The 24,516-nt window shown below is 21.3% G+C and overlaps 9 protein-coding genes across 9 annotated transcripts; 5 read left to right on the top strand and 4 right to left on the bottom strand.

Annotated features, from left to right (window-relative positions):
- Positions 1–792: 792 nt before the first annotated feature.
- Positions 793–3,501, top strand: PVVCY_0401360 (zinc finger protein, putative; the record flags this gene model as incomplete). The annotated part of the gene is made up of 1 exon (XM_008627708.1): positions 793–3,501. One exon carries the CDS (start codon positions 793–795, stop codon positions 3,499–3,501), a length of 2,709 nt encoding a protein of 902 aa, XP_008625930.1.
- A 780-nt stretch (positions 3,502–4,281) lies between these two features.
- PVVCY_0401350 (conserved Plasmodium protein, unknown function) lies at positions 4,282–4,974 on the bottom strand (the record flags this gene model as incomplete). The annotated part of the gene is made up of 1 exon (XM_008627709.1): positions 4,282–4,974. One exon carries the CDS (start codon positions 4,972–4,974, stop codon positions 4,282–4,284), a length of 693 nt encoding a protein of 230 aa, XP_008625931.1.
- A 1,172-nt stretch (positions 4,975–6,146) lies between these two features.
- PVVCY_0401340 (conserved Plasmodium protein, unknown function) lies at positions 6,147–7,029 on the bottom strand (the record flags this gene model as incomplete). Its single annotated transcript, XM_008627710.1, has 2 exons — positions 6,147–6,902; positions 7,000–7,029. 2 exons carry the CDS (start codon positions 7,027–7,029, stop codon positions 6,147–6,149), a joined length of 786 nt encoding a protein of 261 aa, XP_008625932.1.
- A 3,044-nt stretch (positions 7,030–10,073) lies between these two features.
- On the top strand, positions 10,074–11,003 carry PVVCY_0401330 (serine/threonine protein phosphatase 6, putative; the record flags this gene model as incomplete). Its single annotated transcript, XM_008627711.1, has 1 exon — positions 10,074–11,003. One exon carries the CDS (start codon positions 10,074–10,076, stop codon positions 11,001–11,003), a length of 930 nt encoding a protein of 309 aa, XP_008625933.1.
- A 1,195-nt stretch (positions 11,004–12,198) lies between these two features.
- On the top strand, positions 12,199–13,329 carry PVVCY_0401320 (DER1-like protein, putative; the record flags this gene model as incomplete). Its single annotated transcript, XM_008627712.1, has 1 exon — positions 12,199–13,329. One exon carries the CDS (start codon positions 12,199–12,201, stop codon positions 13,327–13,329), a length of 1,131 nt encoding a protein of 376 aa, XP_008625934.1.
- A 206-nt stretch (positions 13,330–13,535) lies between these two features.
- Positions 13,536–17,423, top strand: PVVCY_0401310 (conserved Plasmodium protein, unknown function; the record flags this gene model as incomplete). The annotated part of the gene is made up of 1 exon (XM_008627713.1): positions 13,536–17,423. One exon carries the CDS (start codon positions 13,536–13,538, stop codon positions 17,421–17,423), a length of 3,888 nt encoding a protein of 1,295 aa, XP_008625935.1.
- Positions 17,424–17,717: 294 nt separating this feature from the next.
- On the bottom strand, positions 17,718–18,953 carry PVVCY_0401300 (conserved Plasmodium protein, unknown function; the record flags this gene model as incomplete). The annotated part of the gene is made up of 1 exon (XM_008627714.1): positions 17,718–18,953. One exon carries the CDS (start codon positions 18,951–18,953, stop codon positions 17,718–17,720), a length of 1,236 nt encoding a protein of 411 aa, XP_008625936.1.
- Positions 18,954–19,518: 565 nt separating this feature from the next.
- PVVCY_0401290 (vesicle transport v-SNARE protein, putative) lies at positions 19,519–21,155 on the top strand (the record flags this gene model as incomplete). The annotated part of the gene is made up of 8 exons (XM_037634966.1): positions 19,519–19,609; positions 19,719–19,771; positions 20,033–20,095; positions 20,215–20,289; positions 20,434–20,504; positions 20,705–20,730; positions 20,826–20,887; positions 21,003–21,155. 8 exons carry the CDS (start codon positions 19,519–19,521, stop codon positions 21,153–21,155), a joined length of 594 nt encoding a protein of 197 aa, XP_037490155.1.
- A 298-nt stretch (positions 21,156–21,453) lies between these two features.
- On the bottom strand, positions 21,454–23,057 carry PVVCY_0401280 (co-chaperone p23, putative; the record flags this gene model as incomplete). The annotated part of the gene is made up of 7 exons (XM_008627716.1): positions 21,454–21,640; positions 21,790–21,926; positions 22,047–22,183; positions 22,274–22,356; positions 22,457–22,556; positions 22,734–22,807; positions 22,927–23,057. 7 exons carry the CDS (start codon positions 23,055–23,057, stop codon positions 21,454–21,456), a joined length of 849 nt encoding a protein of 282 aa, XP_008625938.1.
- Between the last annotated feature and the right edge of the window lie 1,459 nt (positions 23,058–24,516).

Here is a 24,516-nt window from a genome sequence, read left to right as displayed (position 1 = left end):
CCCATTGACAAATACGTTTTTATAGCAAAAAATTTGGAAAAGCATATATATTAACGTAACACAAAACTTATAGAACTTATCTGTTTTGTTATTTAAATTCCAAATATTATAAAATTATGATCTTTAATAAATATACATAAAAAAGATATCCACAACACAAAGCTGTGGTGGGAGGAAAAAAACTGAACCATAAAAAAATAGCCTTTTAATTTTTTTTTATGCATGAACCATAATAAAAATATCGTAAAAATATGTTAATAAAAAAAAATGTTATTACAAATACGTAACATGCATATTGTGAAAAAAAATACGCAGTAAGCATTTAGAACAAGTATTTGAACAATATTTATGCAACATTTTTTAATTTTACAATTATATAACTTTTTTAATATTTTTACAAAAATCCTTGAATAAAAATTTAAAAATTTTATTTTGTTGAATAATGTAATAGAGAACAATATCTATATATTATAAGGATATATACACTATTTAGTACATTTATATTATGACTATCTGATATAACCCAATTTTCTCGCTATAAAGCGATACAAAAGTATTGCAATTTTTATATAGTTAATTTTTTTATCATATACATATTATGAATTTTTAATATATTTGAAATAACAAATTTTTTATACCAAAATTTTATGTAGTTTTATTTGACTACATATTTTATAAATGTCTATAAAAGAATAAAAAATATGAGAATTCATTAATGAGTTGCTTTTTATGAGTAGTGTATAAATATATATATGTAAGCATAAATATAAATACATATAACAAATAAAAATCATGAATTATTTGGAAGCAAGTTTAAATGAAAACATTGAAATATCCACTGATGATAATGAAACTGAAATTAATGCAAAAGTTTTGGGAAATAAATATATCAACGACAATATAACTAATGAAACGGGATCAATCGTTGATGTTTCAAATAAAAATTCTTCATTTGAGCAAACGAGTGATGAGCAAGAAATTCAAAATGAGTTTTCTGAATTAAGCGAAGAAAAAAACGAAAATAGTGTAGACATAAATTCAAATCCCATATGTAATCATAGACATATATTATACTCTCCAGAAAACAGTGAGGAAAAAAATACATCAAATTTAGAAGAAAGTGAAGCTGAATTGCTTCCTTTAAAAATGGAAATAGAAAATAATAATAATATTTGCAATCTTATTTACGATGAAATTAATAGCAATACTGTTGACAGCGTAAATGATTCGTCTAATAATGATAAAAACTCAAATAATACTATGGATTGTAGCGACGATCATGAAAATAATAATATTAAAATGAATAATGATAGCAAGGATATTATATATACAAAATGTAATATATGTTCAGATGTAATGGACAAAACAATTTTGAATGATCATTTATATGCACATATGCTAGCATGTGGTAGAGAACCAAATAGAGAAAATTTTGAACATAGAAAAAATGTTATAAACCTCGATGCATTTGCACTGAAAGATAAAAAAAATAACAATAATTCAGATGAATTATTAAATAATGATATTGATGAGAATGATAAATTATCTATTATTTATAATTACAATACAAATATTGAAGAACTAAAGAAAAATATAAATAGATCATTAAGTCGTAATAAAGGGAACATTAATCAAATTATTCGAAATTCATCAAACAATAATGCAATTGGTGACAATAAAAATGCAAGTTCAGGAGATATAAATGAAATACAAAAAGAAAAAGCAATTTTGTTCATTGCACCCGGAAATGACAGCATAATTGATAACTATTTATCTCTTATAAAAGAATCATTTTCTACTATTTTTTATAATCCAGATGCACCATCAAGTATTAAAAGTAATATTGTTGACAATAATTTATATCATGGCATAAATAAAGACATTTATAAAAATATTGTTAATAGTATATATTCCATGATGAATTGTTTAAAGGCAAGTATAAATAAAATTAAGAATATACCTGATACTTGTATTAATAATATAAACAATGATATAGGAAGCTATGTGAATAAGGCAATGGATTGTATAATGAAAGAAATAAATAATATAACAAAGAAAAATATGTCTAATACAAATACTAATGAAACTATTGATACTAAAGTGTTAAACAGAAAACTAAATAAAATATACAAAAAATTATATAATATATATAAAAAAATTAATTCTGCATTACAAAATTGTCAAAATAATTTAACTAATATTAATAAATCTTCAAAAGGCACTAACCCTCCCGTTGTTGCTTGTAGTGATGATATAAATTGTACCAATAACAGAAGTAATAGAATCAATATTGCTAGTAATGATAATGAAAATAACACAAACATAAGTAATGATAGAAATAGAGAAGATATATTTTCAAATGAAAATATAAATAGAAATTTTATAAATTCCTCAAATGTACATCATTTTAATAATTCTGTAAATTTTTATAATCACAATTCTTTTAACGAAAGAAGAAGGGTGAATGATATGAATTATTTATACTCAAATTTAGTACATAAATATCCTTATATTTGTGAAAGTCCATTATTTTCCCATTTTGATAATAACACAACTAACATTTGGCCTATAAGAAGAGTGACAAACACCATTACGCATAATATTCAATCAAATAACATAAATACAAACACTAATAGTATGAACGTTCCAACCATAAATAATGCAAACGATATGAACAGTGTAAATAGTACTAGTAATATAGATAGAAACACATGGGGGAATTTAGCTAATACTTATGAGTCATTCGGTATTATAGATCCTCGCATGAACAATAATTTATTATTAGTAGAAAGAACATATAATCGACATAATATTAATGGTTACAGAAGTAATAATACTATTAATAGATCCTATAATAATAACAGAAATGATAGAGAAAATTATGCTAGTGGTCATAACAATGATAGACACATAAGAACTACCATTAACAGAAACAATATAAATCGTAATAATAGCATAAATGTTAACAGAACAACGCTTGTAAATAACATTGGAACTACTAATAGAAATAACAATACAACAAGTTATGTATTTAATGGAAATAATAATGATAGGACAATAAATTATGTAATCAGAAACTCAAATAACCATAACATATCAAACAATACAGATAGAATGCCTCATAATTATTTAGGGAGAAATATAATAGTTGAGCAAGTAGTAACAATAAATCATGAGGATATTGGAAATATAAATACAAATTTAAGAGTAAACAATAATATTTTATACAATGAAAGAGTGCAACATGAAAATATAAATCAAAACACATATCATTCTACAGTGCTTAGAGAGAAAATTGATTTTTTAGTTGTTCCTTTTGATGTAGAAAAAAATAAGAACAATAATTTAAAATTATGTTCCATATGTTATGAAAATTATAAACATAATGAGCCTCTAATATTCTTACCATGCACACATAATTTTCATAAAGAATGTATAATTGAATGGATTAATAAAAAATTGACTTGTCCTATTTGTAAAATTGATATAAAATCCTTTTAAAATTAAAATGCATTTATATACTTGAAGTAAAATCTTCTGTAATAAACTGCTTTCACATTTTTTAATGTAAAATTTTGTATATAATTTTTTTTACAGTATTCGATTCTATATCATTATTATTTCTTTAGTATAGAATTCGTTATTTTGTTTATTATATAGTTTCTCCATTGTTTTATGTGCATTCACACTATATGTGTATTCTTTATAGCACCTTTTTTAATTGTAAGAATTCTTTAAAAATTTAAAGTTTAATAGTTTTTAAAAAATATAACAAATACAAAAAAAGCGTTATATGCATAAATACAAATATATATATGCAAAAATATATAAAACAAATAATACATAATAGCAGGATTATGTAATACTAATAAAACAAATGGTTTATAAAATTATTCGGAATGCTTAGTTCATCAAAAAAAAGCGATGAAAAAAAGGAAGCGAACTCGGATAAGTGGCTACTTTAAAATGCTGTTTAAGTTTTTATAATTTTAATTTATATTTTTGATTGAAACTACGATAAGATATAATAAATGCGCTTTTAATTATTATATAAAATTTGTTTTTTCTTCATTGCATCATTATAAAAAATACCACACCAAAAAATGTATGGATAATATATGTATCGTTTTGCTGTTGTAATATGAACAGATATATCTTAAACAATATAGATTATTATTTTGTTGGATATACTTTGAGAAATTATGTTATCAAAAGGACGGTATAACCCAAAAAAATATTAAGACGGAAATAATACCACATACCCATAAATAGTACATGTTATTATTTGTCTCTTTTTTTTTTTTTTTTGTCTTTTTTCTTTTTATATTTTATAAGTTCCTTGATATGATCATATTTATTTTTGTCTTTTTTAATACGTTTTGATGAACTATTTATATGAATGCTTTCACGTGTGTCCTTTTGAAATGTATCATTTTTTTGAGAAATTTTGTCATCGTACTTACTATATGACTTATTGTAGTCATAATTTCTTTGTTCATTTTTCAATTCTTGGATTTGATTATTGGTAAAAGGCATTTTTTTTTGTATATTTAAAAACCACTCTCTTTCACTATTCTTTATTTTATCAAAATCTGAGATAATTTTGGCATTACTATTCTTATCATAAATACAATTCACTCCGTTAAAATTTTGATCATTATAAATATAATGTCCTTTTTTAATTAAAAAACTTTCATGCATTTTATTTCTTTTGGTTATTTCTTTTTCTTCTTCTGCAAATAAATTTATATGTTCCTTTTGTTTAGTTGTACTTTTTTTTTCATTATTATTCGAAATGTTATTTTTCAATTGAGTAATAGTATTTTCAAATTCGTATTTATTTTTCTCTCTATGTTTTGCTTCCTCTTCTTTTATAAGTTTGTTTTCATCATAGTTTACTTTATATTGTACATCTTTCCTATAAACATTCCATTTTTTTTGTGGAAGGATGTTCAATCCACCATGTCCCCCCATTATGCCCTCTGTTGGTATAAAGAAAATAAAAATCAAAATAAATAATAAAGAAAAATATATTCCCACTTTTTATGCTCCTTTCCCATGTTATTTTATAATAATATACTTAAATTCTATCAACATTTATGCTTTTCTAGTTTTGTTTTTTTACAATCATTTTGTTTAATATATAACTACATTTATATTAAAATATATTTGAGTTTTGTACAAATAGTAACAACTATGCCTTTTTTATTTTTCCTCAATGACTATATTTATCAAAAAAAAACTTTCAAAACATGTTTTTTGATAATATCCACTTTTTCTTTCGTTTTTTTGCTATATTTTATTTTTTATAATTTTAAGTTTTTAAATAAAAATTATTTATTCGGAACAAAAAATTAAACTTCATTTCAAAGCATAAATATTAATCCGTATATACGCATAAATATGTTCCCCAATTTATTATAATTATTTCATTTGTTTAATTTTAAAATGAACTTGATTAATATGAGAAAATATTATTATATATATATTAAATATATTTATTGCTTATTTATCCTAATTTTTAGCAAAAGCAAAATTTATTGCGTTACTACATATTATATAAAATTATAGGATTTCAAGTATAAACATAATATATTTAAAAATAAGACATTTTAATATGCTCATATTTATACTTCTTTATATAATAATGTTTAATGAGATATATAACACATGGGGTTAAAGAAATGAACATGATTAACTTTTTAAAACTACTAAATTGTATATTTCTATATATACACATTCATAAGAATATTTTTGATATAAAATTTTCTTTATTTTTATTGAAAAATTGTCTATACATACATTTAATTTATGTAGGAAGGGTCACATATAATTTTAAATTAAAAGTTTATTTGGATATAAACAAATGTGCCAAAAAACATTAAAAAATAATCAAAGTAAAATATTAATATCATTAGGAATAAATAATATATTAATAAAAATTTTCATATATATCAGGAAATATTAAAAGGTGAAAAAATATATGTATATATAAATATGCTTATAACATATTTCAAAGTTAAAAAAAAAAAATTAATAAACTGTAAAATAAAAGTAACACCTCGAATAAACTAAGTACTAATATATGGCATTACTCAAAAGAATAAAATAAAAAAATCATACACACACATATATATGTAGAAACTTTAATCGTTTCGTTCACCACTATTTGGTGAAATTGATCTAATTATTGAAAAATCATTATATCCACAATTTTGACACGCATAATAATCTCCCATTTTAAAACCATTTGGATTAACAAATTTACAAGTTCTGCATTTTATAATAAATTTTTTATCAACCTTTGCATTAATTCTTTTTCGTTTTTTTCCTTTATTTTTTGATTTGCTTCTATTATTTTTATTTCGAAAATTAACTTTTCTATATAAGTGTAAAGAATCATGATTAGACGAAGAAGAGTTGGTTTCACTTCCCATTCCTTTTTTATCATCATCTTGAATTGTTTTATGTAAATCACATTCATATGAAAAACGTTTCTCTAAAATATTTCTCAGTTCATCAGCATCAATTCCACATGTTTTTAATTTTTTCAAATAGTGTTGAAAGGAATTTTTATTATTATAAAAATCATGGCATCTTTTATGTTGCATATTTTGGTTATATTTTATATTCATACAATTATTATCATTTAATTCTTCATTTCCAGGATAATGTTTAGGTAAATAATTATTATTGACATTATTTTTTATATAATTAATATTAGAATGACCGTTATTATTTATATTATTGTTACCAATTGTGTTAGTACCATTATTAATATAATTATAATTGTTATTGCTATTATTACTATTTATATTTGCTTTATCATCATATACAACACCGTTGTGTGTTTTTAATGTCACTACTTGGGGGTAGTTCTCTTCTATTATATTTATTTCATCCTAAAAGTCATGAATAAAAAAAAAAAACATTATGTATAAGATATATCATGTGTGTATAGTATAACGAAACTGATATATAATCAATATATATTATTACCTCATTGCCATATGAAAAATTTGAATTCATTTTAAGGTCTATTTATTGATGTCATTTAAAATGGTTTTGAAATTGGATATTAGTAGAAATATTAAATTATATGCATGTAAATATATTTTACAATATATTTTAAAAACAAAAACTATATTAATTCTTTACACGAACATGCATATAATATTATTCAATTCATATAGATACATATACATATGTATGATATGTTTTACCCTTAAATAAAAAGTAAAATATTTTTATTATGCAAAATTATATATATAAACTAATTTGATTTCTAAAAGGTATTAATTAATTATATAAAATATATGTTTTTTATTTTAAAAGATCAATCTAATATATTTGCATTAAGAATTATTCAAAAAGTATACAAAGATAAATACATACCATATATATATAATTGTTAAATTAACTAAAATCCGTTTAAGTTTAAAACATAAACCATACAATTATTATATTAGGCATATATTAAATATGAAATAGCAATATGAATAATTTTTTTTAAAGCATAAATTCATATTAACAATTTCTTTTAATAAATATGTAGAATATATAATAAGTAAATATACTTGGTGCTGGAAATATAAAATTTATTTATAAAAAAAACGAAGCAAAAATATTATAAATAAATACATATGTACTTTTTTAACAATAAAAATATATGCCATACGAAAAACGAACAATATCCCATTTAAGTAATGCATATATAACAATATAATAATTATGAATTTGTAACATTTATATTTATATTCATATTATATACTATTTATTTATTTATTTATTTATTTATTTATTTATTTTATATACTATAAAAATTTAAACAACAGAAAAAAAAAGGTTAAAAATGTAACTTTTGTGTTACTTTGAAAACAATAAATATATTTATATAAATCATATGCTTTGGGGTTGGTTATAGCGGAATTTATGAATTGTATTTTATTTTAAGTTTATTAAAACTGCTAACAAAAATTGTTTACGCGTTTTAAATTTTGTTATTATGTTAAAAAACATTGATCAAGTAAAACTTATAATTATATATATTATTAATGTACAATAATTATTTTTGTAAAAATAATAGCATTCCCTCGTTTACGCGCCCCCACTCTTTCCCTTTTTTTTCGCTTTCTTTCTCTCTCTCTCTCTCTATATATATAATATTTAAAGAGATGAAAAAGGCAACATATTTACAGTTTTGTTATTTTCGGGCACACGTATACCCATATTTCATTAACTATTTGTGCACATGTAACATATAAAAAAAAATTAGCATCACTGTCCACTTTATATTAATGCATATTTTATTAAACATATATTAAAAATTCTTTTTAAATAAAGACAGAGAAATAAATGTGAGTTTATGTATAAAAAATAAAACAGTATAGAAAAAATATAATCTCAAAGGCTTTATTGATAAAATAGTCTCATTTTCTTTATAAGGCCTGAATCGTGTTTTTTTTATTTCATATATATAACAATTACAAACATATATATATAATACCGAATGGATTGTAAAACACATTATATCATCGCTTATAAACAAAAAATATTATACATGAAAAACACCTAAAAGGATGTGTGTGTGCATAAATATAGGAACATGTTAAAGTATACTTATTATTTGATATTAGAAATTTGTCTTTTATTTCCATCGTTTGATGGTATACCAAAAAGGATTTTATGAGTATATAATTATATATTTTACTATTATGAACAAATATATATAATGGTATTAATATTCTCTATACGCATATATGCAAATAGAGCTTATTATCAAAATCCCTGATGTTTTTTTTATTTCATTTAAAGTTTTTCATATTGAATTATGTTTCCTCATATCAATAGTAAAAAAGAAGTAAATCAATATTATTCTATAAAATACCATATTTTAGCTACATAAAATTATTAAACAAATATATTATTAGTAAACATATAAACTATGCTTCTTTCTGCTAGTATATAAGGAAATACTACGAATTAAAACATTTTTAACGTTATTTAATTTTCCTCGTTAGCATTGTTAATATATTTTAAAACTTATATAATCATAAAATGAAATACAAAAAACGTTAAAATATTTTATAAATGATTTTATTTACCTTCCAACTAACTTCATATAATTATGAAAAAAAAAATATAAACATAATTTTATTGTTTATAGACGAAAAAAATATAACTTTATTTTATATAATACTTTTTTAATTTATATAAATTAAAGCGAAACTACTTAGAATAATATGCACTGTATAGGATATTAAAATTGCGCTTAAAATATTGTATTATTTTATAGTAACAAAAAAGCCAGGAAAACACAATATAGTAAATATATATATTGTATATATAATAATTTTTACTTTTTTTTTGCATACTAAATTTATAAAAAAAATAATAAAATAAATATAACATAATATTATATATTATTATATTTGAATAAAATACAACACAGGCTATTACTGCTATTTTATTTTTATTAAATATAATACTTTAAATTAATAGTTCTTAATATATATTATAATTAACTTTTTTTTTATAAAATAACGTACAAATAGCCTTAATATGCTGCCTTAAGAAATATTTTATTCATTTTCTGTTTTTGTTTGTTTTTTTTTCTCTATACCGAAAGCTATATTATTTTATTATTTATTTTATCTGTATATTTTTTACGCTGTATCTGTTCGTTTGTATTAAAAACTATCGCTTCATAATTTCAATGATGCGAAATAGGAGCGTCATGGGATGTATATGAGCCTTTGATCATATATACATATGTATGAAAAACAATTATAAGTTTATGTAGATATACCTTATATTTGTGAAAATTCGTTTTTATATATACATAATATTTTTTCAACGTTTCTATAGAGACATCTATATGCACATAATAAGCTTCTACATATATGTATAGAAATTATATTTTTATAAACATCTTTACCATCTATATATGGTTATATAGTTATATCTGACGTATACATAGGGAGAATTCTGCGAAACGTCCAATTCTTTTAAAATGTTCAAAGAAAATTTCCCTTTATTGCACTTTAAGATTATATAATAGTCGAAATAATATAATGACTACTAGGGGAGACGAAAAAAAATGGATTGAGCAGTTACGCATGAACCCACCAAAGTTGCTAGACGAAGATGATTTAAGATTTGTATGTCAAAAAGTCAAAGAAATTTTAATAGAAGAAAATAATGTTCAATCTATAAGTACACCCGTAATAATATGCGGAGATATACATGGACAATTTTTTGATTTATTAGAATTATTTGATGTTGGTGGAGATATTATGACTAACGACTATATTTTTTTAGGTGATTATGTAGATAGAGGTTATAATAGTGTAGAAACATTTGAATATTTATTATTATTAAAATTATTATTCCCTAAAAATATAACATTATTACGAGGTAATCATGAAAGTAGGCAAATAACTACAGTTTATGGGTTCTATGATGAATGCTTTAAAAAATATGGCAATGCAAATGCTTGGAAATATTGCACAGATATTTTTGATTATTTAACACTAGCAGCTCTTGTTGATAATAAAATATTTTGTGTTCATGGAGGTTTATCTCCAGAAATTAAATTAATAGATCAACTTCGATTAATAAATCGGGTTCAAGAAATACCTCATGAAGGTGCCTTTGGCGATATTATGTGGTCAGACCCCGATGAAGTAGAAGATTGGGTAGCTAATCCAAGAGGAGCTGGGTGGTTATTTGGCCCAAAAGTCACAAAAAAATTTAATTATATTAATAATCTTGAATTAATAGCTAGAGCTCATCAACTAGCCATGGAGGGATATCGATATATGTTTGACGATTCTACAATTATTACTGTTTGGTCAGCTCCAAATTATTGTTATAGATGTGGAAACGTTGCAGCAATTATGAGAATCGATGAAAATATGAATAGGCAAATGCTGATATTTAAGGATACCCCTGATTCAAGAAATTCAGTGAAAAATAAAGCAACCATTCCGTATTTTTTATAGCATTTATTTTTTACTTTTAATAGTGAACAAATATGCGGTTTGGGTAGCATTGAAGTTTATTTATAACAATCGAATGCTATAATTAAAAAAAATATTTAAACAATAATATAATCAAGTTTGTTTTACTACTCATTTATGTTTCTATATTTTATGATGTGCATTTTTTTATCATATATATGTTTTTATTTTTATCATATTTTACTTATTCATTATTTTTTATAATGAATGTATACCATCTCTTGTAATTAATTACTTCTCCTCATACACATTTTTTTTGAATTTTATGAGTTTCATTTTATGCTCTTTTAGTTTATTATAATATCACGCTATACCTTAGTGTTTTATTTAATTATAAATAATATTTTCTTATTTTTTTCATCATGCTACACTTTTAAATTTCCTAGGTTTGATTCTTAAAAAACAAACACAATATAAATATATAACATATATTTATTTACTTATTTATTTAATTTTTTGATATTATTAAGCATTATGCAGTAATAGGTGTGTCATTCCTCATGCACACGTGGGAATGAACATTATTTAAAAAAACATTCTGCTAAAAATTTTTAATATACATATTTTATCTCTAAAAATTCAGAAATGTATGGACATAATTTTAGCATAATTAATGTGTATTTATATTATTACTTTTTTTATAATAAGATTTACAACACTATTAGAGACTTTTTCTTTTTTTTTGAAATAATTTTTTTATCAAAGACAAAAAATTAGAAGATTTATTGTTTTGTCATTATTTCTGCATGTATTATCATTATTACCATTTTGCCTCGCTACTACATTTTATTAATACTATATAAATAAATATGTATATTATTTTTTTTTAACGGGCATATGGTTATATAGTGTAAATAAGATAAATATAAAAATTTGCTTCGTAAAAATTATTGTGTATTAGAGAAAAAATATATATTTTTTTAAATTATGAAAAAAATTTATTTTTCTAAAAATTGTTTACAATTATAATAATGAAACACAATACACGATTCAAATGTGGGGGGTTAACACATTCTTTTTAAATGAAGTATAATAAAAAAGAAAAGGGACAAAGTAAAAGTACAGAAAAATATCATGCTGAATTGATTACACCGTATAAACACCTTGACATTCTTTAAGGGACAAAATACAAGTTGGAAGAATATCACAAAAAAAAAAAAAGAAAGTAAAATAGAAGATGCTTGTATACAGATTTTTATTTTTCTTAAGCATAATTGCTAGTGTGAGGTACTATTATTGTGACGCTAAAGTTTGTGTAAATGATATTTCAAGTCAGTTGTTAAAAAATATTTCGTTTAAAAATAGTGTAAGAAATGATGGCAAGACCAAAGGGCAAAATACATGCTATAATTTTAGCAAGGAGAAGAAAAACATATTGAAAAAAAAAATTAAAAAAAAATATTCATTGAATAATTCTAAAGGATATATACAAAAAAAAAAAAAGTATAATTTATATTTTTTAAATTCATCCAAATTTACTGATATAAAAGAAAATGTTAAAGCATGGTTTAATTTGGACTATATAGAAAATCATTATGCTTACTCTTATATAAAATCTTTTGCTCGAATACCCCCTATTACAAAAATATATTTGATAAACACCTTTATATTAAGTGTTTTAATTCATTTTAATAAAAATGTTTATAAATATATTTTATATGATTTTGATAAAATATTTAAAAACGGGGAAATATGGAGATTAGTAACACCCTATTTTTATATAGGAAATTTATATTTACAATATATTTTAATGTTTAATTATTTAAATATATATATGTCATCAGTTGAAATAGCACATTATAAAAACCCAGAAGATTTTTTAATTTTTCTTACATATGGTTATATATCAAATACCTTTTTTACTATAATTGCCAGTATGTACAATGAAAATATTATGGACTTGAAAAAGTATATACACAAGATAAGAAGTTTAATTATTTCTATACCTTCTACTAATAATATAGACGATAACAAATTTGTAGAAAAAGAAACATATAATCATTTAGGTTATGTTTTTTCAACATATATATTATATTATTGGAGCCGAATAAATGAAGGTTCTTTAATTAATTGTTTTGATTTATTTTTCATTAAAGCAGAATATATCCCTTTTTTTTTTGTTATACAAAATATTTTATTATATAACGAGTTCTCCTTTTTTGAGGTTGCTTCCATATTATCAAGTTATACTTTTTTTACATATGAAAAATATTTAAAATCTAATTTTTTAAGGGCTTTATTCAGAGGCTTCCTCAAATTTATTCGAGTCTATCCTATGTACAATATGTACAAAGAGGAGTATGAGTAAGAATAAAAAAAGTTGGGGATACGCAAAAAGAGCCCAAATCGAAACTGGAATGAATAACAATTATATTGGAAGGGGAAACCACTACATATTAACAAGGAAGATACATATGTATTTTATTTAATCTATTTGGTCTGAATAAAGAAATTATTTGGGGGATCCCATTTTGTACTATTATAAGGGAATAAAATATATGGAGAGAAAAAAAAATGAAGGGGAAATGTGCAGCCAGATATTTTAAGAGTATAATTGAAAAAAAAATATGTAATACAATATATTTTCAAGTAAAAAGACAGTTTATTAATGTACCTAAATTAAAAACATTACAATATATGGAAATTGAGAATGTGAGAAAACACGCAGAATTATGTAAAAAAAAAAATATAAAAACAAAATATATTTGGGATAATATATTATACACACTTGTATTAAAATTGTGTAATAACGAAATAAAAAATTATGTTGATTTTATGATCATATTAAAATTATTAAGTAAATATATTTCTTTAGAAGATAAGGTATTAAATTTTATATGCGAAAAATTAGAACATGAAATGTATAAACTAGCGATAAGAGAATTAAGCTTACTTTTATTAATATTAAAAAAAAATAAATATGATAATCCCTATTTTATTAATTTAATTACTAAATCGATTTTAATGAGAATGAATAAAAATATGTCTTATAAAGACTTATCTTTAATAATTTATAGTTTGTCAAAAAATATACATATAACTGAGAAAGTATATACAAATGATATGTTTAATTTAACGATTTTAAAAATTTATAATGAATTTCAAAATATAAATTTCCATTCTTTGTCATTATTTTTTTATTCTTATAGTTTATATTTTTTAAACAATACTAATTATTTAAATTCCTTTTTTTATATTATTAAAAATTTTATAAAAATTATCAAAAAAAATATTTATCATTTTAATTCAACAGATTTAATGTTTACATATATATCCACATTACACATTTATAATTCATTCATTAAAACAAATATTTCTCCCAATTGTGATCATAATATTTCATTTATTACTCCACCAAAATATCTACAACCTTCAAGCTTTAATTTGTTATATACTAATGTAAAGAAATTACAAAATAATGAGAAGAAAAGTACTGACTTACAAACTTGTTATGAAGAAAATCCAATCACAAATATTAATAATAGTTCTATAATAAACTCAAAATATGTTTTATCAAATGCCCAAGTGGGTGAACACACTTGTTTATCTAATGAAGAGGTAAAGGAAATTAAATTTAGACAAACAAATTCAGAGTTAGAAACAAATAAAACCGAACTAAAAACTTACGAAAGAAATGATGAAAAGAATAAACAAACATTAGAAGATTTAATGAAAATTATACATACAGTAATAGTAGAAAAATTAAAAAGTTTTAAAATCGAGGAAGTTATAAATATTTTATATGCCTCTTTAAATAAAAATCTTACAATTAATAAAAAATATTTCAATTTTTTTAAAAAACGAAGAATAAATATAAATGATTATATTAATGTTTATATAAAATCGGATTATAGAGAACTTGAAACAGTTCAAGAAAAGTTTCTATCAAAGGAAGAAGAAGAAAAAATAGTGGGTATTCCCATACCCAATAATTCTTCTAATGAAGTATATGATGATAATTATATATTACAAATTGTTAATCCAAATTTAGATATTGATAATTTTACTAATATAATAATAGATGAAATAATTTATCGAAATGAATGTTTAAGTGTAAAACAAATAATTTTATTACTTTATTTGCTAAGGAAATCGAATTTGATGTTTATAAGGTTTGAAAAAATAATATTAAAACGATTAGTTTGTTTAGAAAAACAATTAAATAAAAATGAAATTATGTTTATATATCAGCACCTCTTTTTAAGAACATGCTTATTTGATGAATTAAAAAGATATCCTATCAAAATTTGTGAACAAGCAGAAAATAATTTCTTAATTTGTGTTGATAAAAATAATGAAAAGGAAAACGAATGGAAAAATGAAAACGATGACAATGATAAAGAAAATGGGAAACGCCTTATCAATAGTAACCAAAATGAAGAAGACACTTATTATATGATTGATGACCCATTTTATTTAGAAAAAAAAAAAAAACGAGACAAAATAAAAATATTTGTACATAATAATTACATCTCTAAATATCCTGCATATGCTATACATAATGATCAATATGAAAAATGTTTAAACGAAAAAAAAAATAATATGAAATATTTTATAGATTTTATCAAATTAAAAAATGAAATAGAAAAAAATATAATTTCAAAAGAAATCGGATTAACACATAACCAAATGGAAAATTTTGAAAAAATTTCAAACAATAATGAAATATCTGGAGGTAGACAAACTGATAAATCTCATAGTATCATAAATAGTCAGATCAATACCAATGTTGAAAAAATACATGATACCATTTTATCTTCAAGCAAAACAAATATTCTTAATAATAGAGAAGAAACTTATAAAGGAATTTTTTATAATTTATATTTAGATATATATAAAATAGTTAGTATAAAGTTATTACACAATTTAAAGAACGAAAAATTATCAAACTATGATATTATTGACATATTATGCATTTATGAAAAATTAAATGTGCGAGATTATAGGATTATAAAATATATGTATAACTTAAAAAAAGATATTTTATATATGCCTAATAGTTATATAATAAAAATTATGAACATAATTTTAAAGTTTAATTTATATAGTATATTAAAATATTTAAATATTAATCAAATAATTGAATTTATTAATTTTAACTCAATAAATGAATGTCTTGATTTTTTACTATTAGTTGGTATGTTACAATTACGTAATGACACATGTCCCAATCCAAAAAATAATGTACTATCCTTAAATGCTAAAAATATGATTTCCTATCTTTTAAAAAATATTAACCAAGTAAAAAATTTAAATAAAATGCAAAAAGTTAATATAACAAAAGTATATAATTTTTTGCCTTTAAAATTTTATAAATTATTTAAAAATTATGGAAATATTCAAAATATAAATAAAAGACTGAACGAAGAAAAAGAGAGTAACAATCTTTTGCTAAATAATTTGTCACACACATTATGCGAAGAATTGCCAGAAGGTAACTTAAAAAATGTTACTACTTTTAATGTAGATGATGTTAATTTAAAATATGTAAATATTGAAACATGTAATTATTATATCGAAGGTATAAAGCATATTAAAACGTTGAACTATCTTAAAAAGTATAATATTTCAAAGGATTATTTACACACGTTTAGGGATATTAAAGATGAAATATATCAAGACCTTTTATTAATGTATAATACAAATTTAGAAATATATAAAAATATTAACATATCAAATTTTATGTTTCCATTGGCTATTAATTTACTAACTATAAATAATGATGAGAATGCAATTAAATTAAAAAAAGATGATGACCATAAATATATTAACGATATTACTGAAATAAATAAAAATAACTTTCTTATTATTGATATTTTATATAATTATAATTTTTATTACTCATTAAATAGTAATAAAGAAAACCAACTTAAAAAAAACAATGTCTACATGTCTTACTATAGTAGCCATATAAATAAAAATAACAAAAGAATAGTCAACTATGAAAAATATATTATATATAGGCTAATCAAAAAAAGAGGATACAATTATATTTCTATTGATGCTAAAACATATGTGAAAAATAAAAAAATAAATCCCGATAATAGTTTAAATAAAAATTATATAAACAATTTAATATTCGATTTAATGAAAAGACAAAAAAAAAGAAATCTTTATTCTATACAGAGAAATAAAAACCCATTTAAAACTCATAAAATATTATCTTTTCATTTAAAAAATCAAATAAACAAAAAAATTAATTCGATAAAAAAAGTTCGTCAATTTTCATATCCATCATTTTATATGCAAAATAAAAGGAAAAAGACGGAAAACAGAAAAACATATATGGAAACAAAAACTAATACAACGAATTTTGTTAATGAAACAGAACAAGCTAAGACAACAGGGAAGCTCCCATCAAATCATTTGTCTAAGCTAAGGAACATGTTCCAGTTTGCGTAACTTGTTATGCTCTAATTATTTTATTTTACTTATTTACTTTACTTATTTACTTTACTTATTTAGTTTACTTATTTCATTTTACTTATTTACTTTACTCATTTTATTTTAATTTTTTTGGTTACAACATTGTTAATTTGCTAACTTTCTTTCTTTTTTGTGTACCTTTGTTTGCCCAATTATAAAAAATGTCTAAAAGTATGAAAGACAAAAAAACCCTTAAATAAAAATAGGGAATATTTTTGTTTATAATTATGTGTATATGATGAAAAAGGTTCACCTTTTTTCTATACTTCATTATGAATTTTTTAATTTTGCAAAAATATTGTTTATATACGAAGTAAAGAAAATAAAAATATACATTATATCCATTTTAATAATATATAAACTCTTTTTAATATAATTTATTATGGAAATAATATGACACATTTTATAATTTTTTTTTTTTACTAATACATTTTTAATAACATCATTTGAATTGCTACTATTTGTACTCTCAATGTCATTATAATTATTTTCCAAATATAATATAGTTTTTAAAAGTTTTAAATTTGTTGAATTAATTATTTTTAAATCCCTTTCTTTATGAGTTTTCATTTTTTTAATTAGCAAATGAAAATTGTCTAAAAAGTTAATATATTCTTTGTTTAATTTTTTTGAGGATAAATATATATGTTTCTTATTTTTTACATAAACTTTGCTTACTATTTTATTTTTTTTTATTAAATTATTTTTCATTTTTTCTATATTTAATATGTAATTTAAATTGGTGGCTTTTTCTAAATTTGCTTCTTCTTCTTGTTCCAGTTGTTTAAAATCGAAATTCGGAAGAATAGAATAAAAGTGTTTGTCTAAGTATGTATACAAGTTATTTTTTGGCAACTCTAGACAATCATCATTATCTCTAGCTTCATTTATATTGTTACTTTCATTGAAAATGACATTGTTCTTTTTGTTTTTAGTAAACAAATTATAATTTTTATAGTTATGCTTTTGCTTTCTTTTCCCTCTATTTCGACGACAATAATATATGCATACACTTCTTTTCCTTTTTTTATAATCATTAATTTTATGCTTATACCTTATAATCTTATTTTGGGTAGATATATTCCATTTTTTACGTAAAATAAATTCAAAATTTTTAGGGTTATATACAATTGACTTTACTACTGTATGAGTATGATACTCATTAAATGGTGTACAATAATTATCACTATATTCACTTTTTAATGACTTGGAATACCTTTTTTTATAATTTGTATTTATGTCTGCAATATGCTTTCTTAACTTTTTATATTCCTTTTTAATTTTTTTTTTTTTCATAATTTTCTTTTTTTTTATATATCCAAAGTGTGTGTAATATTCATCTTTTTCAAGTACTCGTATAAACAAGTACCTAAATATTTTGTCCCTCTTTTTTTTTTCTTTTTTCCTTTCCCTCTTAGTGTGTAAATTTGTTTGCAAGGAAAGAAGTAAATTATACTTAGCTTTGAATAATTCATGAAGTAAATCAATGCACAGATTTTCTAGCATTTTATAATTACAATGAAAAGAGAGAAAAAATATATTTATATCATTTTTATTTCAATCTCTATACATATTTATGTGCATCCTTTTAAAATGTCACTAAGCATGAAAAGAAAAATACACCTAAGCATATTTACAAAATGAAAAAAAAAATTATTTTCGAAAAAATTTCATTAATTCCCTACACAACTTATTTGCATATAAGCAGAAAAATATACGAAATAGTAACACGCAATTTCACTATTAAATTTTATTATTTAAACAATTTAAATATTATCCATTTTTTAAAAGTAAAAAAAAATATTTATCTTGGAAAAACGCAACAATTGATTGTTGAGAATAACTTAAAATAAAAATCGTAAATACAATGAATTGTAAATTAGAAAAAAAGATTGACAATAATTTTCTTTTATTTTAGTTATATATAAAATGAAAATTTACTAAGTTCCATCATCCATATTGCTATGATACCCTTATTATTACTTAGTGATTTTTTTAAATATATAGTTACATTTTATATAGGATAATATACTATATATTATACTATAGTTTGTAAAACACTGAAAAAAAAATGATAACATACTCAGAATACCTTGATGAATATACAGCAGACTTAAACAATTATTTACATAAAATAAAGCATTCGATTCATAACATTAAAAGTTTGAAAAAAAAAAATAAATAATAAAAAAGTTTAATAAGAATATGACAATCTATAGTATATACCTAAATACATAAAACCATTTTTTTATTTTTTTAAAAACATTTTAGATAAAGAGGATTATAATAAAATTAGAGAGTATATTACAGAGTCTGAAAAATGTGTATAAAAATAAAAATATATTTAAAATTACACCGTTATATATTTCCATTTCCTATTTTTTAATTTATTTTTTCCTTTGCTATTTTTATTCATATATAATTATTTCAATAAATTAATATATGTATATAAATTATTATTGATGTACTAATTTATAATCCTCATTTTTATTTTTACATTTTATTTTTCTATTTTTTCTTTTCATTTTTTATTTTTATATTTTCTACTTTTCTTTTTTTTTACTACTACTACCGATTTAAACCAGATAAAACAAATCATCATCGAAACAAACAGTTTACCGAAAGGATCTCATAAAATATTCGAAGAAGTATAAAACAAATTTTATTTTATTATATAAATTAAGATAAAAAAAAATAATCATAATATAAAAAGGAAGAAAAAAATCAACAGTTTGATATACATTTTATTATATCTTTTCTTCTATAGATTAATAAATATAATTCAGACCTAAAAAAATATAAAAATATTTTAGAAAAAATGAATGGTGACTATTATTCTAAAGTAATGAAAAATAAAAAACCAGAAAAAAAATATATTCAAAATTTCATGAAAAACTCATTTATTAGTTATAATTAAATAAAGATTTATTTTACTCATATTTCCATTCCCTATGACCATTTCTTTTTATTCTATATTTTTATTCAGATTACCGGTAGAGAATATGATCTAACAAAAAAATATATTGAGGGAACTAATTTCTTAGACGAATCGGAAAGGTATAAAAATGGATCTTACATTTACTTATACTATAATGCAACAATAGTACATTTTTATCCAATCTTATCCAATTTTATCCAATTTTATCCAATTTTATCCATTTTTATCCATTTTTATCCAATTTTATCCATTTTTATCCATTTTTATCCAATTTTATCCAATTTTATCCAATTTTATTTCGTTTTTCTTTTCTTTTTAGGCGAGCTCAAGATGTTGAGGATATGGGTAAAGATTTAATTTGCCATTTTTCAGATGCTCTCATATATATATATATTCCAAATTATACTAAACATTTATTGCCTTTTTCAATTCTCCTATAGGATATACAATAATGAGTGAACTAACCTCTCAAAGGACTACACTCTTAAAAACCAAACGACATGTAATGCGTACATAATATGCGAATTTGTGTACTTCTCATTTATTATGACATAAATACATTTCACCCACAACCTGTTTAACAGCGTGCATATATATATGTATTAAATTTTTTTTAGGTCGACGGAACGAGAGAGGAGCAAAATAGAATAAAAAGAATTATGACGAGTATATATCATAACAAAATACTATATAAATATTTGTTGGTAGTAATAATAGTATTATTGGCAATAGCAAATGTTGGTGTTCTCATTTATAAGATAAGACGTTAATTATTTTCAACTCCTTTAAAAATATTTATTTGATTTTTATATATTTTTTAATTATAAAGTTAGTAGTTTAATATGTTATTAGTTAACACGTAGGATATCAACCTAACGAGTTATATATATATATATTAATAAATTAAAAAAAATTACAAAAATTAAATACATATATGTGCATGTGATTATTTACACCTATTTGTATATATAGAATATTTTATGTAAAAATTTAAATATTAATTAATTTTTTTTTTTGTGTGTATTTATTCTAAAAACTTTATCATTTCGCCATAAATATATTATGAGGTTATAAATCCTCATTTATCATATCCTTTTCAGTTTTAGTATTTTGTCCATCATCTTCGATTTCAGATTGATCATATAATAAGTAATCTTCACCATTTTCATCGTCATTTTCATTTCCTTTTTCTGTTTTTTCGTTTTTTCTTTTTTGTTCCTCTTCTTTTAAAAACTCTAAAACACTTTCGTTGTATCTAAAGAAAAATAAATTATAAAATTTAAATTATGTAATATCATTTTATGCACTATAATACAAATAATTCTATTGTCATATGGGTTATGCATATTTCGGGTTTGCTCATTTTTTAGGGTTTATTTTTTTTTTCATTTTGCAATTTCTTACTTTTCTTTCATGTCCCACCAAACTTGCAAATTGGGATTTTTCTCCTTAGATAATAATAATCTGTTCCATATTTTTTTTTCCTTTTTTTTTAAAGTAATTACAACTTTTCCAACAGAAGCAAAATTATATTTTGTTTCCTTCGAATGTTAATAATACAAAAAATAAAATTAAATGTATAATAAAATATCCTATGTATGGTAATATATAAATTTAGACACATTTTTATTATGACTTGTTCAGATTTATAAAAAACTTACCGAATTAATTATATCATGAAGAAGGTCAATATCAACTACATATTTTTTTTTTACTGTATTTGGGTCATTACTATAAGCTGAAAAAAAAAACTTATTCTTTTCAGAAACAATTTGCTCATCTTTCACTTTTAGAGCACCTATAAATAAAATGCAAACAAAAAAAATGAGATAAAAAAAAGGAATATAAAATAGTTTGTAGAATTAACAAAAATAAAACAAAATAAAACCTGGTGAACTCCATCGATGAGAAAATTTTATATTTAAAAATATATATTCTGGTGATTGGGCCCATTGAAATGATGCATTAATCCTGTTAATAATTAATAATATATATCCATATTAATTAAGTAATATATACAATTTTTTATATTTCATTCATTTGATTATAATTTATTTTTTAAATATCTAACGTGTCTATTTTTTTAATGGAATAGGATGCTGTCAAAAGTTTATCGAGCTTCTGTTTCATTTCATTTACTGCTATTTTTATATCATTGCTAAAGTCATTTCCTTTATAAAGAAAATATATTTACACATTTATATTTCCATATACTTACAATTTATGCATATATACATGTACACCAATTCATATGAAAATAATATCATGCAATAGTTTTATCTATTAATTTATCAACTGTTTTGTGCTAGTATATTGTTATATATTTTTTCATTTCAAAAATAACAAACCTTGTTTTATTGATTCATTAATCAGATAGCTTGTGACTTCAAACCAGGACTTCTCTATGCCATCTACTATTTCTCTGATAAATAGGAAGAAAGTGTAAAGCATGGATCAGGAAGGTTCTCGTAAATGCTACATACACACATATATATACTCTATGGATAAGCTTTATTTATAAGAAATGAATATTTTATTTACTCTTTAGTAACAGTGTGCCCTTTATGAGACTCAAAAAAGTCGATTGCCAATTGCTCATTTTGAAAGTTTAATTTTGATAAGACATTTTTAAACAATAAAACATAAATAGTAAAAATACAAAAAAAAAACATTTTATAATTTAAAAAAAATAAAATTAAATAAATCTTTAATAATATAGTTAGTGTGAAACTATAACGGAATAAGGTCAGATTATATTTTAAAAAGAATATACTTTACTAGTAATTTTAAAAATTTAACTAACTATCATAGTGTTGTAGTTATTTTTTATTTTTTCGACTTCTTACGCGATTTAAGTACCTGCATATTATATATGCCATAGAATATAATCCTATATATTTTTAAACTATTTAATAATCTTAAAACATAAAAGATTAAAACTTAAAATAAAAAATTAAAATATTTCTGATAAAAAAATATTGCTCATATATTTTTTTTCGCTTATATAAATATTCACTCTAAAAAAATAGAATTGTTTGCATTCTTTACCCCTCAAAATAAATTAATGAAATAATATATCACCAAAATATTTTACTATAGATTTATGCATATATATAATATGGTGAATGTTTTATAACAATTTTATATCCAATAAAAGGAAAAATTAAAGAACAAGTTTGTAAATTATTCATATCTTTTATTAGTTAACATATTTTTTTTTGAATATTTGCCTATTACCATTTTATAAATTTTATTATTATCATTATAAGGCTGTACAATGAAACCGGCTTTTTTTTCTTACCCTTATTAATATTTCCAAATATATACATGTGAAATATCTTTTTTGTTGTATATTATTTTTCTATAAAAATCCCAAAATATAATATTTTTCATTTTATTCCCTATTTATATATATGTGTAAAAAAAATTGTAAAAATATACCCCCTAAATACACATATATATTATGTGTGTATGGATAAATGAATTTACTAGGACACACACAAAATATGTTTATTTAGTTTGTTAAATAATAGTCCTATTTATGGAAATATAAATTTGTTCCAGTTTTAAATATATAATTTTTTTTATAAGCAATAATTTATGGGCAACATGATGTCACGTATTTTCTTGTTTTTCCAAGTTTGTAGCAAAAAGGTTAAGAAATGGCATAAAAAAACACGTAAATAAAAAAAAAACAAAATGAATAAACACAACACGCATATAGAACTATGTCATTATGTGGGCAAATGTTGTAACAAAAAAAAAGTTAAATAAATAGTCACTGCAACGTGCTTTAAAGTAAATAAGATAAAAAAATAATAATGCTAAGTTTTTTTTTTCTTATATGTTTATACATATACATATGCATACGAAATTTGAAATGTAAAGAAAAAAAATCAAGTAGAAAACTGTGACAATGAAATATAGGAAGAATAATAAAATATCCTTATTTATGTAAAAAAAAATACATTCATTTTACATTTAATAAGAATATAATTTTGCTTTGTTTTCATTTTATTTATACTTTTCTTACCCCTACAAAAAAAAGGAAATAAAATAATTCGGAATAAGCATATAAAATTTTATATAAAATTGAAAGTTTGTATTCACACTTTTTTTAAATTTCTTATA

The sequence above is a fragment of the Plasmodium vinckei genome (assembly GCF_900681995.1).
Source record: "Plasmodium vinckei vinckei genome assembly, chromosome: PVVCY_04".
In the NCBI taxonomy this organism is placed as follows: domain Eukaryota; phylum Apicomplexa; class Aconoidasida; order Haemosporida; family Plasmodiidae; genus Plasmodium; species Plasmodium vinckei.
Note: the sequence above shows the minus strand (reverse complement) of the source record. Positions and strands in the feature narration are given on the sequence as shown.